The sequence below is a fragment of the Cantharellus anzutake genome (assembly GCF_015039405.1).
Source record: "Cantharellus anzutake strain C23 chromosome Unknown EI90scaffold_90, whole genome shotgun sequence".
Lineage (NCBI taxonomy): Eukaryota > Fungi > Basidiomycota > Agaricomycetes > Cantharellales > Hydnaceae > Cantharellus > Cantharellus anzutake.
Genome location: NW_024067040.1, coordinates 60,521 through 73,077, shown reverse-complemented (window position 1 = coordinate 73,077; position 12,557 = coordinate 60,521). Strand labels below are relative to the sequence as shown.

The 12,557-nt window shown below is 49.4% G+C and overlaps 1 protein-coding gene across 1 annotated transcript; it reads left to right on the top strand.

Moving 5' to 3' along the window:
* Positions 1 to 2,778: 2,778 nt before the first annotated feature.
* EI90DRAFT_3082058 (uncharacterized protein) lies at positions 2,779 to 4,185 on the top strand. Its single transcript, XM_039061979.1, has one exon. It carries the CDS (start codon positions 3,000 to 3,002, stop codon positions 3,549 to 3,551), a length of 552 nt encoding a protein of 183 aa, XP_038910036.1. The 5' UTR covers positions 2,779 to 2,999; the 3' UTR covers positions 3,552 to 4,185.
* The last annotated feature ends 8,372 nt before the right edge of the window (positions 4,186 to 12,557 follow it).

The window sequence follows — 12,557 nt, the reverse complement described above, 5'->3', positions numbered from 1 at the left end:
AACATACCTAATCCGTCACCCCTATGCTGAAATATTTGAATATCAATGGCCAAAGTTACAGACTTGGCTTCATACACTGTAAATAACAAAGCAAGCTTCCATGGCGAAATGATGGGAAAGCAATGCCATTATCTTCACTAAATATGTGTGAACTCATCCCTCGTCGAATGAAACGCGCGAGGGATGTCCTGTTAAGGTGCAGCATTGTGTTACTACAACTCTTCGTAAATGGGTCGCGGTGGAGTTGATTCAGGTTTGGGGAATTCTCCTCTAGGCAATGGACCCGAGGGCGATACGACGGATTCGCGTCCCGAACGTTACTGTGCCACTATGCATCACCCCAGAGGGAGAGAGAACCCCATTGCATGAATATAGCAATGAGTTGCCACTGTTGTTAAGTTGGGCGCCCAAGGACAAAGCCGAAGCATGCATGCCCTTGGTACGGAAGCGATCCCGATCAAATCTCCGCGGGAAATTCCCCAGTTATTCGTGAGCTAGAAAGCTAAAAATCGACCCCCAGAAGCCGGAGGGCGCAGGGGAAAGTGCCTCATCGCAGTGGGAGATTGCACCGTTAATTAGATGTTGAATTGAATGGTCAGCTGGCCAAGCAACCTTGTATGGAAAGCCTGTCGGAACAAAACATCCGAAGCGCTCATCCCAACTCCGCAGAAGAGCCAAAAAAATTGGCATGGAAACGCCCTATCACAGATTGCTTACAGCAGAAAATCCTGAACCAGGCGAGACCAGAACAACCTCTCTGAGAATTGCCTCTTGTGGTAAACGTATCTAAGGGAACACGTTTCATTGTAGTGTCCTTGGAGTGCAACAACGTACGTATCAGTTGCCGTATATATATGAATGTCTGGACTATTGCATTTCATCGGAAGAACCTCTCGGGACGCATTCTCTGACATCTATTGTTGGTGAATGCACCAGCATACAGAGCCCCGAAGATTCAAGAGCCCAAACGGGCGGAGTTTTGGTAAATGCAAAAGCAGCGGTCCGGGACAGCGACAGATTGACCTGGGATCTCTCGCCAATCTCGTTCCGTCACAAAAAAGAAAATGTCTGCAACAACTCTGATTGGACTCACCAAGAGAAGTAAAGATCGATCGGGATTCATTGTACCACTGAATTGAGTCGTAATCAGGCACATGCAACTTGAAAAGAAATAATTGGCTTCGGTTGCGCGGAGTTCGTAAATGTGGGGCCGAGGCGATGCGTCCAAATTTGGGATGGTTGGGCAATGTCTTTCATCGTCTCCTGCCATAACGGATAGTGCTGGGCTTTGAGGAGCTTGCGCTCGAGCCATTTAAAGTGCCCGAATAAAGCCTAGGAACGATGAGATTGGCGGCCTCGTGCTTCTGTATACTCTCACCCCACCAGCTCCACCCGGACCGAAAGCAGTCAGGCTAGAATACATCCAGCGCAATATAATAGTGGGGTCGCCAGATCTAAAAACATAGGTCTGGCAGATGTTCTCACTCTGGCTCGCCTAGGCTCGTAGGATCGCAGGCGGTGTGATCGATACTGATTCAACTTCTTTGGCTCTAATATTGCAGCCGCTTCGTTTATGGATGGAGATAATGCGGGATCCTCAGCAGGAAATTGAGTACGTTTCAGCTGGATATAGGTGCTAGGGATAGTTCAACTACAGAACTCACCTGGAGCAGCCGCTACGTACGCTACGAGCCATCGGGCAAGGTACCATTGAGAGCTGACGTATCAGATATACCCAGGCACCTCGTTGATACTGTTCGCATCCTGGTATATTCTGGGAAGCTGAACTGAGTGGCGGAATTCGGAGCAAGCGTGACATTGCAGCATTGTGTACGGAACTGTGCTGGGAGACATCAACATGAGGCAAGGAGGATTAATCCTTACCACAAAGTTTCATTTTGGGTCGCCCAATTCCCGATAAATGCTACGGAAATGGTACTTATTGGATTGGAAAAGGGTATCCTCTGGACATGCTATGCTGACTCTTTGGGATGAACGTGCATCGGATAGCAATTTATAGTTGATGAGAGGTAAGCGAAGGCAAGGGGGAAAGGCCGAAGAACACCAACGCCTCTAGGCCTGCACTCATTTACATATACTACTGCGTGATTTACTCCGCAACTGCTTGTGTTGCGGCTTTGCGGCCGAATGCCTTATCGTCGTGTCCGTGTCATGCACGCGGTGTTACAACGGAAGTTGAAAAGATCAACGCGGAGTATCCTCCCACCAACCGATTCGAAAGTATTCACTTGCTGGTGTTGGCTGTGCCTATACGCGAGATGATTTCCAGTCTTGCCAGTCGCAATTGAAAATTGCGTATCACTGTTGTCCGCACCCGTGTCCAAAATCGGTCCTCCATATCACGAGGCAGGGATTCCGCGGAACATCCATACCATATGATCAATAGCCATAACTGTTACACGCAGGGATGTTCCGGGGTTCGGAAGAGGCAGCCGCAATAAGTTGAATGAACATTCCATTCGCGGGTCATTCCAGATAAGGCGTACCTCGACTCATACTTGATGCAGCAGTAGACGTATGTCCGGTCGTTCAACAACCAGGGCCCATGCCGCTAGTAACTGTTGGCAAGCGCACCGAACTAAAAAGCTGTCTTATACAGTTGCGGTCATCGCGTCGCAACACCGTCCTAACCCACAACACCTTTCTTCAATCAACATACCATTCCTCCACTTGTCTTTGGTTCACGTATGTACGGCATATGCCGACAAGCACAGGGACGTACAATACAATGAATTCATTCATTCATTCATGTGACACAGACCGCTTATTCATGACTGTTGTCACGTTATCCAGGAACACCTTACTTTGACGTAGTCCAGGCGGCCAGTTCTCAACCCAATGTGGTACTGGGAACTGTAGGCTCTAAGATGCGTCCACTGGGAAGTGAGTAGACGACGTGGGTGGTGGTACACGCGTCGGATCGGACATGCTTCCCAGCATCCTCAAAGCAGTCGGCAAACAAGGCCTCTATACATGAGATGGAGGCCTCCAGCATTGCGCTAAAAATTTCTTGGCTGCCTATTTATCCTACCTTTCGTGACATGGCCAGGCCCTGCAAGGCCAACCCAACACCGCGTGACAGTCATCTCCCTTCTACCCCGCCAGTAGGAACCGCCGACCACCATTCTCGCATAGTATCACAACTGCAGCGTGCACACCACAGCAACCCGCGCGACTTCCACAGCGCATCCGCACTATGCCCATCCGCAATGGCCGCCCAAAGCTCCTTCCCTGCGATGATGATGATGAAATCTTTTCAACAACTACATCCCCTCTTGATCGAGCCTGGCCAAACTTACATTGAATCAAAGACAACCCCTACTTTTCTGGATCTCCACGTGAGCACTCAATCCAAGGATGCTAGGAACTCACCTCACCACTCTTCCGTGAACCGACCATCATATCTCTTTTCCCCCTTACATCAATTTGCCGACTTTACATCCGAGAAACCGAGATCTATCACCTCGAGACCACACCGTTATGCTTTCGATTCCACCCTTTTACAAACACCCTCCTTGATCACATTGTAGCCGACCGGCTTAAAGACGTACATCTACTACTACTACTACTACTACTGCTATTACTACTACTACAATACTATGCGTACTAGCGCTGGACAGGACAACTCCTCACAAAAGCCCATCTTCCACTCAAAACATGCGAGGCGTCACACGACAACGGGAATCCCGCCAGCCTTGTCCTCTATTGGATGATCGAGCGTGCAATATTGATGCAGCGATGTGACGGAGTAATCTCAGCGGTTGTTTCTTGGACCCGTCCTAGCTCAGGCCGGAATGCCAGTGGTCCTTGCGCTGCCCCTCTATTGGGTCCCCTCCATGCCAAACCAAGCCGGTAGAAAGTGTCTTAGTTAGCGTTTGAGCTGAGGCAGTACAACGTTATAACTACAGCGATTAGACGAGACACCTCTCTCTCTTCATCTTCTCACGTCCCCAATTCAATGATAGGATTCGCACCGGTCCAGTCTGCAGGAGGATCCGAGCCTTCAATTACACCATACTGGGGGCACTCTGCCAGTTGCATGTGGCAGACCCTTCCAGCTGGGTCTTTTGTACGACGTGCGGTTGTAGCGCCGTATTCCTAACGCTCGCCAGCCTTTAGCATCAGTGGTCTATAATGCTCGTTGGGATTCTTAATTTCAGTCAGCTTCTTCGATGCGCTGTCCGCGCTAGCTGCAGCGAGTGGTATCGGCTTACCCGATGCCCTGCGCCCTAAATCTGATTCCCGAAATGAGTGCCCTTTTCAATAAATGTTTATGCCCTGAACAATCTCCAACAAAGCTATCCAATCAATTGGATGGGGGGGTGGCAAAGCATGAACCAAGTCCTATAGATCTACACGAGGTGGCACCATTATTGGGACTACGGTAGGCTTGATCTCTTGACTTTCAACGCGCACCACGGATGTTTGGTGAATGGATAGTTCGTCCTATGATTTCTTGGCGGGCAATGAGGGATCGCTCATGTCTTTCGCCCTTGGTGGAAGAGATGAGAGAATGAGATTCTGCCCCTAGCTCCTGTCGATGCTTTGGCTGCCTTGGTCTCGGCATTTGATCCGTTAGGGATGTGGCATTCCAGTTTTCGGTTGTCATCCACAACATGAGCGATTCCTCATTGCCCGCCACACCCCTTACCCATGTTAAGACGCCGAGCACCGGAGTGCTCGGGAACAACCACAGGCGCCAGCAACTGCCCACCTTTGGGAAGATGGTGCTGGGGCGTGGGTGCTCCTTACTCTCGTGAAGATGCTGAGGGCTTACGAAGCGTTCTGGAGATACTTACTTACAGAACGCGGGACTTCCGCGCTGGTACACTGCGCCCTGTAATCTCTGCACAGCTATGCCTCCAGTCAAGTATGCAATATTTTTCCCCTTGAGCCAGTGGAGCTTTAGGAGACCGGTTTGGAGTGTAGCGGATTTCGTGTTACAACCATTGTAACGTTCATGGTTGGAAGGGGGGAAATGGAGGAAGAAGGTGGCTGCTGAGATTCCTTGCTTCACTGACCCCCTTCCGGAGATCGGATCGGATTAGCTCCTCGTTAGTGGAATGATCTGCCAGCTCTGATGAGAGCCAATGAAAAAGATTGCAGGGTCGGGCGCTGTTAAGGCACGATTTACCATTCTGGGGTCTGACGATGAGCCATCCATATGTACATATGCAGAGCGGTGGACCCGCTGGAGAATGCCTTTCTTGCTTGGTGGTGATCGTCTGGTCAATCATTGGCGAAACACTGGTGTTAATTCACGCGATCACGCTAACGTTCTTCTAATCTACGAATGGGGAAGAACATTCAGTGTCCATGCCTTGAATTGATACCATATTGTCGTGTTTTGTACCACGTGTGCATCGGCCGGTTATTAAAAAACGGCCCAAACTGGGGTTTTGTGTCTCGTGTGCTAGCAGATGCTTTTCCTGAATGAAATCGATGATGATCAGTCAATCAAATCACAAGGAATGAATCAGTATCCCTAACTCGGCGGAGATTCCATCAGGAAGACTGCAATTCACGAGCTTCATGTGCGGTTAGCTATAGAATTCGAGCTACCCTCCAGCGCTCTGGCCTACAATTCCGCGGCCGTGATGCCTGGAAAACCCCAGGGAGCGTGATGGTGCGAATTACTGCCCATGGTGATGTCGTAAATCTGAAAATCATAGTGATGGTGGCGAACTCAGTGGCCCTGTAAAGACTCAATCGTGGTGTACCTCAAACTGCTCCGCATGCATTCAGATTTCACTTTGGTTGAACATCACGACATCAGATTCAGTTACCAGATGTACTTATTCAATAAATGGCAAAGCACATAAAGTGATGTCGACTCCGAGGCTATCGGGTTTGCTGTAGCTGACCAAGCATGCCACGTGATGGAGAAATCGACGTTTCTTTCACTCTGCATCATTTTTCTTGGACGGCGCCACCCTACAGCTCATAAACCACACACAAGCATCCCCCGGTGCCCGGTCCTAAGAAATTACATTATGTGGAAGACAAACAGGGATCGATCTGCTTACTAGCTGCTGCATTGTTCGCTTGCTTTTGATACAACTTACATGAGGATCGCCAGTTAATTTGTTGAAGTACATTGCTCCTCTCAATTGTGCTATACTCCCTGGCTGCTTTTCTAATTCCCGATTTCTACTGGAGCGAAGATCTGGATCAGTATCGCCCATATGTTATGTGGGATTCATTTAAACCACGTGGATTTGACAACATCTCGACACTTCGTCCCAATGCATATGTTCCAAATGTGATCCGTCGGCCCTCTGCTCATTTTTTTCCATACAGTCTACTTGTTTGGTTACAAGCGCTGGTGAGGACCAGCAGAAGGGCTTCCGGGTCTCGGTCCGAAATTCTGCTAGTTGGTTAATTTTGGAGCCAGTTCTCGAACTGGAAGAGTAAACTCGTCAACCGCGAAGTTCCGGTTGCACTCTAGAACTGTGTGGGTCTTATCGCGTGTCCTGGGTTCCCCCACAACTGACTGATGGACAACCCTCGATTTGGATATCGCCCGAAGGGGAACAATACGTAACTTCGCCCTCATACCGCCCTCATCTCGAAACTCTCTCCCATGGCTGAGGCAGGGACACCCAATACAGTTGCCCTCATGGTGGCCAAAACAGATATTAACTTGATCAACTTTACTGACTTCCCATCTAATTACATGGTAGCTACGCAGTTCAATCTAATGAGGCAGGGACTCGTCTTGCCCATGTCCGTTGAGCCATGCACTAGACATTGTGGGTGAAAGCTGCTGCGCGGGGAACGGAGTAAAAAATCGGCTATCAGGAACGTTGCCCACTGATTCAAATCATGAGCGCTAACGTTCAAGGAATCATGGGAACTGCTTGCCTGGATGAGGAGAGCCAGACGAGTTTGGCCGGTCTTCTGCAGGGATGGGCGCGTGGGTCTGGTACTCGCAATTGTATCTGGTGATTGAGAGTGAAGCGAGGAAGTCGCACTCACTATTGTAGCCTGCTGGTCGCCCCCAGAGACGTTTCCACGGCCCGTCAACTCGCTGCTCTCAGAGCTTTGAGTAGTGATAGTACTTCCTGGTGATTCCTGCATGAATGTGGATCGTTAGTCAACTGGGGGGGTCCAACCCCACGAAACAGTACACACTCTGTGCTGCGTGTCTGGATTGGAAATGCCTCGAGCATGGTGACCAACTTCTTCAGGCATGCGTAAGCTGGGTGTCCCGAAAGTGGAACGCTAGGGTCGAGGATGAAGGTACGGAAATCGCTGAGTCCTATATAGAGCATGATGTGATGTAAAAAAAGGTCAATGACACTGTATGATCCGGAGGAGAGATGGATGTACACCGCGTGTAAAGGTGAGGAGGGCCCGAAATTAGCTTGAGAGCCTAGAAAGGGGGTCGGGTTATGCTAGTGAAGAGTGGAGTTAGGGGAAGACTCCCAGCTTTTTGACTGGCGGCACCGATTTGAGGGTATTAGGCAGCAAAAGAAAGCAGAGATGGAAATCCAAGTAAGGAAGCCCTGCCGAGTATAGGGCTTAATGTGGCACCGTTCCGTACGTGCGGCAATACCTTGAGAGCAAATCAGGGAATTATCTCTACTTACTAAATGATCGAGAATTGGTCGAAAACATTCAAATGTCCTAATCCTTGGCATTATGTTTTGTGGATCCGCGGGACAGAACCATGGCAAAAAAGCAGACGCTCAACAACTAGCAGTAGCGGATAACAAAACGGTGTATCTCATGGTTTGTGCCGCAGCTACTTGTTATTGCGCTGTGGGTGGCGTAGTTCGGTCATCAAATCTATCCGATGCAACTTGAAGAATGAAACGTACGCGCCCAGCCGCAACTTCATTCAACTCCCGGGTTAGAGAGACCGCCGATCCCACCAATCAAATGCACAGCCAGATGTTGCAGCAGTATTCCAATGCGATCTACTCGGAAACGATGTGGCTTGAACGGCTGCAACAGCTGACTTACGCAAAATTTGAAATCCCTCATTTCGACTGGCCGATCGGAGCAAACAGATACCCATTTGATTGGTCATGAGAGATTGGGGTTCCGACGACTTCTTTTTGGGGGCCTGTTGGTGTAGCCTCGATTACATAAGGAGATCTGTTGGTGGGGGCCGGTGACGAGAAGCGGCTGACTCCCCACAGATGAAATACAAATAATTGCAGTTACCTAGTACGGTATGCACCGAAATGGAGTGACGCAAATGGAAAGGTTGTCACGTCACGGGTCGCGTCCTTCGGACGTTCCTGCCGCTAATCAACTAACCTCCAAATACTGAAAAACTAGGTCATATCAACAGTGGCGGGCTGCAGAATGACCGTTCTCGTAAAGGTGTTCCGCTCAATCAAATTTCCTTTTCCTTGGACAGGATGAATGTTCCATCGCATCATTGACAAGGAATCGTCACAACTAGGGGTGCCGTGGTTCTCAGAGAACCGGTTCGAACCGGGACCGAACCGAGAACCGAACCATGCTGGAACCGAACCGTGGTTCGGTTTTGACCCAGTTCTCTGATGGTTCGGTTTTGGTTCTCTAAGTTAGGGGGAAAATGTGAACCGGTTCTGAACCGAACCGAACCATAGAACCGTAGGAATGTTGTCATGCTCCAAACCTTACTAGTATCTTATGTCACACAAATGAAAAATGAGAGCGTGCGCATCATTGTGAGTCGCGCCATTCATCTCCCAGAGTGTTGATTGTCACAGACTATTACCAGTTTCTTGAGTATCATTCCATATATGCAACCCGGTCTGCTGCCTTCAATACAACTGGAAAAAACCAGGGCGAGGGTGTATATGCGCTGCCAGTTGCCACTTCAGCTGATGAAGTTTCTGGTCTCTCTCGCCGTCTTGCAGCCAGCCAAGCTTGACGGGCTCAGGAAGTATCAAGCGATGATCCTTGTGGGGAACTTGAATGCTATCTCAACGACCCACTTGAACTGCCTGGAAAGGACATCCTCGACTTTTGGATGGTGAGCGGCACCAGTATTTTGTCTCAACTATGCTTTAACTTCGAACTTATCTATACTAATTTTCAGAAAAAAGGCGCTACATATCCTGTCTTAGCCTCCATCGCCCGAGATCTGCTCTCGGTCCCAGCATCCTCTATTCCATGTGAAAGGGCATTTTCTGCCGCTAAACACAGTGACACTGACAGTCGGAACCGTCTCACTCCCGAGCATCTCGGGGCTATTCAAATCGCGAAGGCCGATATGCAGCGTAACTACTTCAAGGAGAGGGAGGCAAGGAAGGCATTAGACGCAGCAAAGGTCCGAGAGTGGCAGGGTTATGACGCAAATCTCATGATAGAACGCGCAGAGCGGGTGGGCCTCATTATGGACACTTAGAATGTTCCGCCGAAAATATAATATTTCATTGAAATTATCACATTTAACAAAGTTGGTTCGAACCGTTCCAGAACCGAACCGAACCGCAAGAGAACCAAATAATGGTTCGGTTCGGTTCACATACTGGTTCGGTTCTGGTTCGGCATTATCATCAAATTTCGAACCAGTTCCGGTTCCAGTTCTCAAAAAATCGCTCCAGAACCGAACCAAACCGAACCGTGGCACCCCTAGTCACAACGGCTCATCGCTCTTCACCAGAAATGCGACCACAAGGCACCAATATACTGGATAGCTAAAACATGTGTGGGCTCCGAGTGACCGCCTTTTCCAATGTTGCATTGTCGGCATATCACCCAGGGAAACTACGAAAGGTCCCCACTTTGAATAGCTCGACATCGGTCCTCCCTGAGAGGATTTTCCTGGCACTACCTAATATAGCGCGATATGCTCCAGACTTTCTCTTCCACTGGCGCTTTGTTCATTACCGGATAAATGAACAGTCAGCACTTTGCACGCTGACCTAGACTCTTCAATGCTGAGGATGGGAAAAGCGATCGAGGACCCTTAACTTGTTATCGTATACTGGTGCCCACCCACTTGGACACTCCCTCGATATTCGCTCCCGATTATGGACCTTAACTCACCCAAATACCGTTTCACCGAGCTACACGCGTGCATGCGCGCTTAAAGCCTACTACGTCCGGCACTAACAACACGTTGTAACCAGACGATTAGATTTGTTGTTGTGAGTCACTCAACGGCTGCACTCGAGTAATAACGTAAGTACCAAAGCCAATTCAAAGCCGATTGTTATTGTTGCATTTTAACTACGGCGTCTTTATAGTACAGCGAGGCTGTGCTACAAGGCGATCGGTGCACGGACCAATCGGGGAGGCGGTGTCGCGTGTGTGGAATGTTGCACGCTAGCGGGACATGTTGCCTGAACGGTAGCATGACTTGTAATCCAATGAGATCTTCAAGTCCCCTCTTTTCAGGGGCTTAGACCACCCACTCGTGTACGTAAAACGCAACATCTCGATTCCTCCTTCATGTTCTGTGTCTCCCCTGTGTCCCAACCCCACTACCATCCCCATTCATACATATCTTCCTTCTCACGGCCCACAGCTCCCGATGTGTCTACAACCTTTCCTCGGCTCGGTTGGAAATACTTACAGCATTCCTTTCCCATTTTTTTCCAGATGATATTCAATATTTAAATTCACCTTCAACTATCTCATCATGAGTCAACAATACAACTAAACACCACTCAAAGTTTCTACTTGGAACATCTCAATGCCAGAGGCCGCCGCTCTTCCGTGGATCCTGCTTCCCGAGACTCGGAAAGACTCGAAGCTCGGGGGGCTAGGGGGTTTGGTTAACAAGCTTGCTCGAACAACCGAAGGCTATTAATGTTCCCGCTCGGCCCCGAATGACATCACGAGAGTTTCTATCATTTTCCCGAAAACAATTCCCCGACGCGGAAACGCGGATCCTGACGCCGCCGCTCCCGGCTCCCTTCGCCGTGCCCTGAAATTCCTGCTCCTCCGTAGCGGGTCTGTCCATTCTGTGAGAGAACTAGCGTAGGATTAGCGCTAAGTAGAATACACACGAGTTCTCAGTAAAAGGAGTAGTTGCGTAATGAAGAGTAGGTCTCACCTCAGTTCACGAGAGTAGAACTAGGAGAGCAAGAAAAAGTCGCGTCCAGTGGCTTTTAAGCCTACAATGACGTCGATCCACAAGAAAGACAAGAAAGGAATAATGGAAGATCTTTGGCGGCTGCAGGTCCGTGCGCCCAAAGTATGGGACGTCGATATTCCTAACTTCTAACACATTCCTAAGCCAAGGCCTGCTTGTTACATTCATTGGTAATATTGTTTAACTCCCCTATGCGATAAGCCTGCCGAACCCACTTCTGGACATCTCGCTTTCGCTTTCAACTTACGGGTCTTCGTTATAGGGGCCCCGTGATCCCTGACTTTGCGGGAACTGACCAGTCTGTGGCTGTTCCACTTTACACCTTCGGGCCAGGTATTGATCCGAGCTCCAGTGGGGACGGGACTTGTTTGGCCCCCGCAGTGCCGTTTCGGATGCTCATCTGCGGAGATTTTACACGTTCACTGTCTCCCCAATTTTCCACCGGATTCGCCAATCCGAGGCCTCAAGCGATTCATTATGCCCCTTGCCCTCACAATAGGAAAAAGTGTTCGGCACACAAGGGCGTAGATCAATGGGAAGGGGGTTGTTTGGTGCGGCTAAGGCATCTGGCGACTTGCCATCCGGATCGTTTATTTTTGTTTGTCCCAAGTGGAGACTTAAGATTTGGCTTTTCTTCTACCACATCCCGGCAGCGCATCCTACTGCACCATACCTTAGACATCTGCAAGGCACCATCCTAAGTTACCTCCGCTGCCACCCACTCTCTTCCACTTTGCGATCGGCTGCACTCCACATGCGCTAGATTATGCTTCAGGGTTATTTGAGAAACAGGATGGATCAAAACTCATGTATAGCCCATCCCACGGGACGAAGTGGACTCTATGTGAGACATCAGCACTTGGTAGATGAAGTCGATTCAATCTTATGTCATGCACCATCTCCTCTCACTGCAGCCAAAACCAGTGAGGACACAGGATACAAAGCCGACCGATAAGAGGAGAGTCCTAATAAGTAGATCGGTATGAGTCCGGGGAGATCACTAATAGCTAAGAGCTCAGAGGCAGCATTTTCCTCTCATTCGCAAGGAAGACATCTGCATCCACATGCCTCCCGCAGACACGGCTCGAAAGAGAACTTTATATCTGTTCCATGGTGCGTGTCTTCGTTGTCACGTGGCAGTGCTATCCATAACTGGCTGTATTATAGCGGAGCTGGCCGAATTTATTGGATCATCATTACATGAAGTTTCTGGTTGGTGTAGTCGGGTGTGAGATCCTCTGGGTTGGTCTGCTGGGGTCGACTGCGCGAACGTTGACGTAAGCAATGCCTTTCCTAGTTGGGATGTTCGCAAACAATTGAATGGGTGAGAACTTTGCCTCACGCGCTGACAGACGCGATTGTCGATGATGTGGTTGTGCTGACATGTTGAGGCTGATATACAGCTCCTACCCTATAAACATCTACCGCGCGGCCTATGTCCGGATGAAATTTCCCCCTGATCCTCCAAACATTCATCACTCCCTTCTTTGGC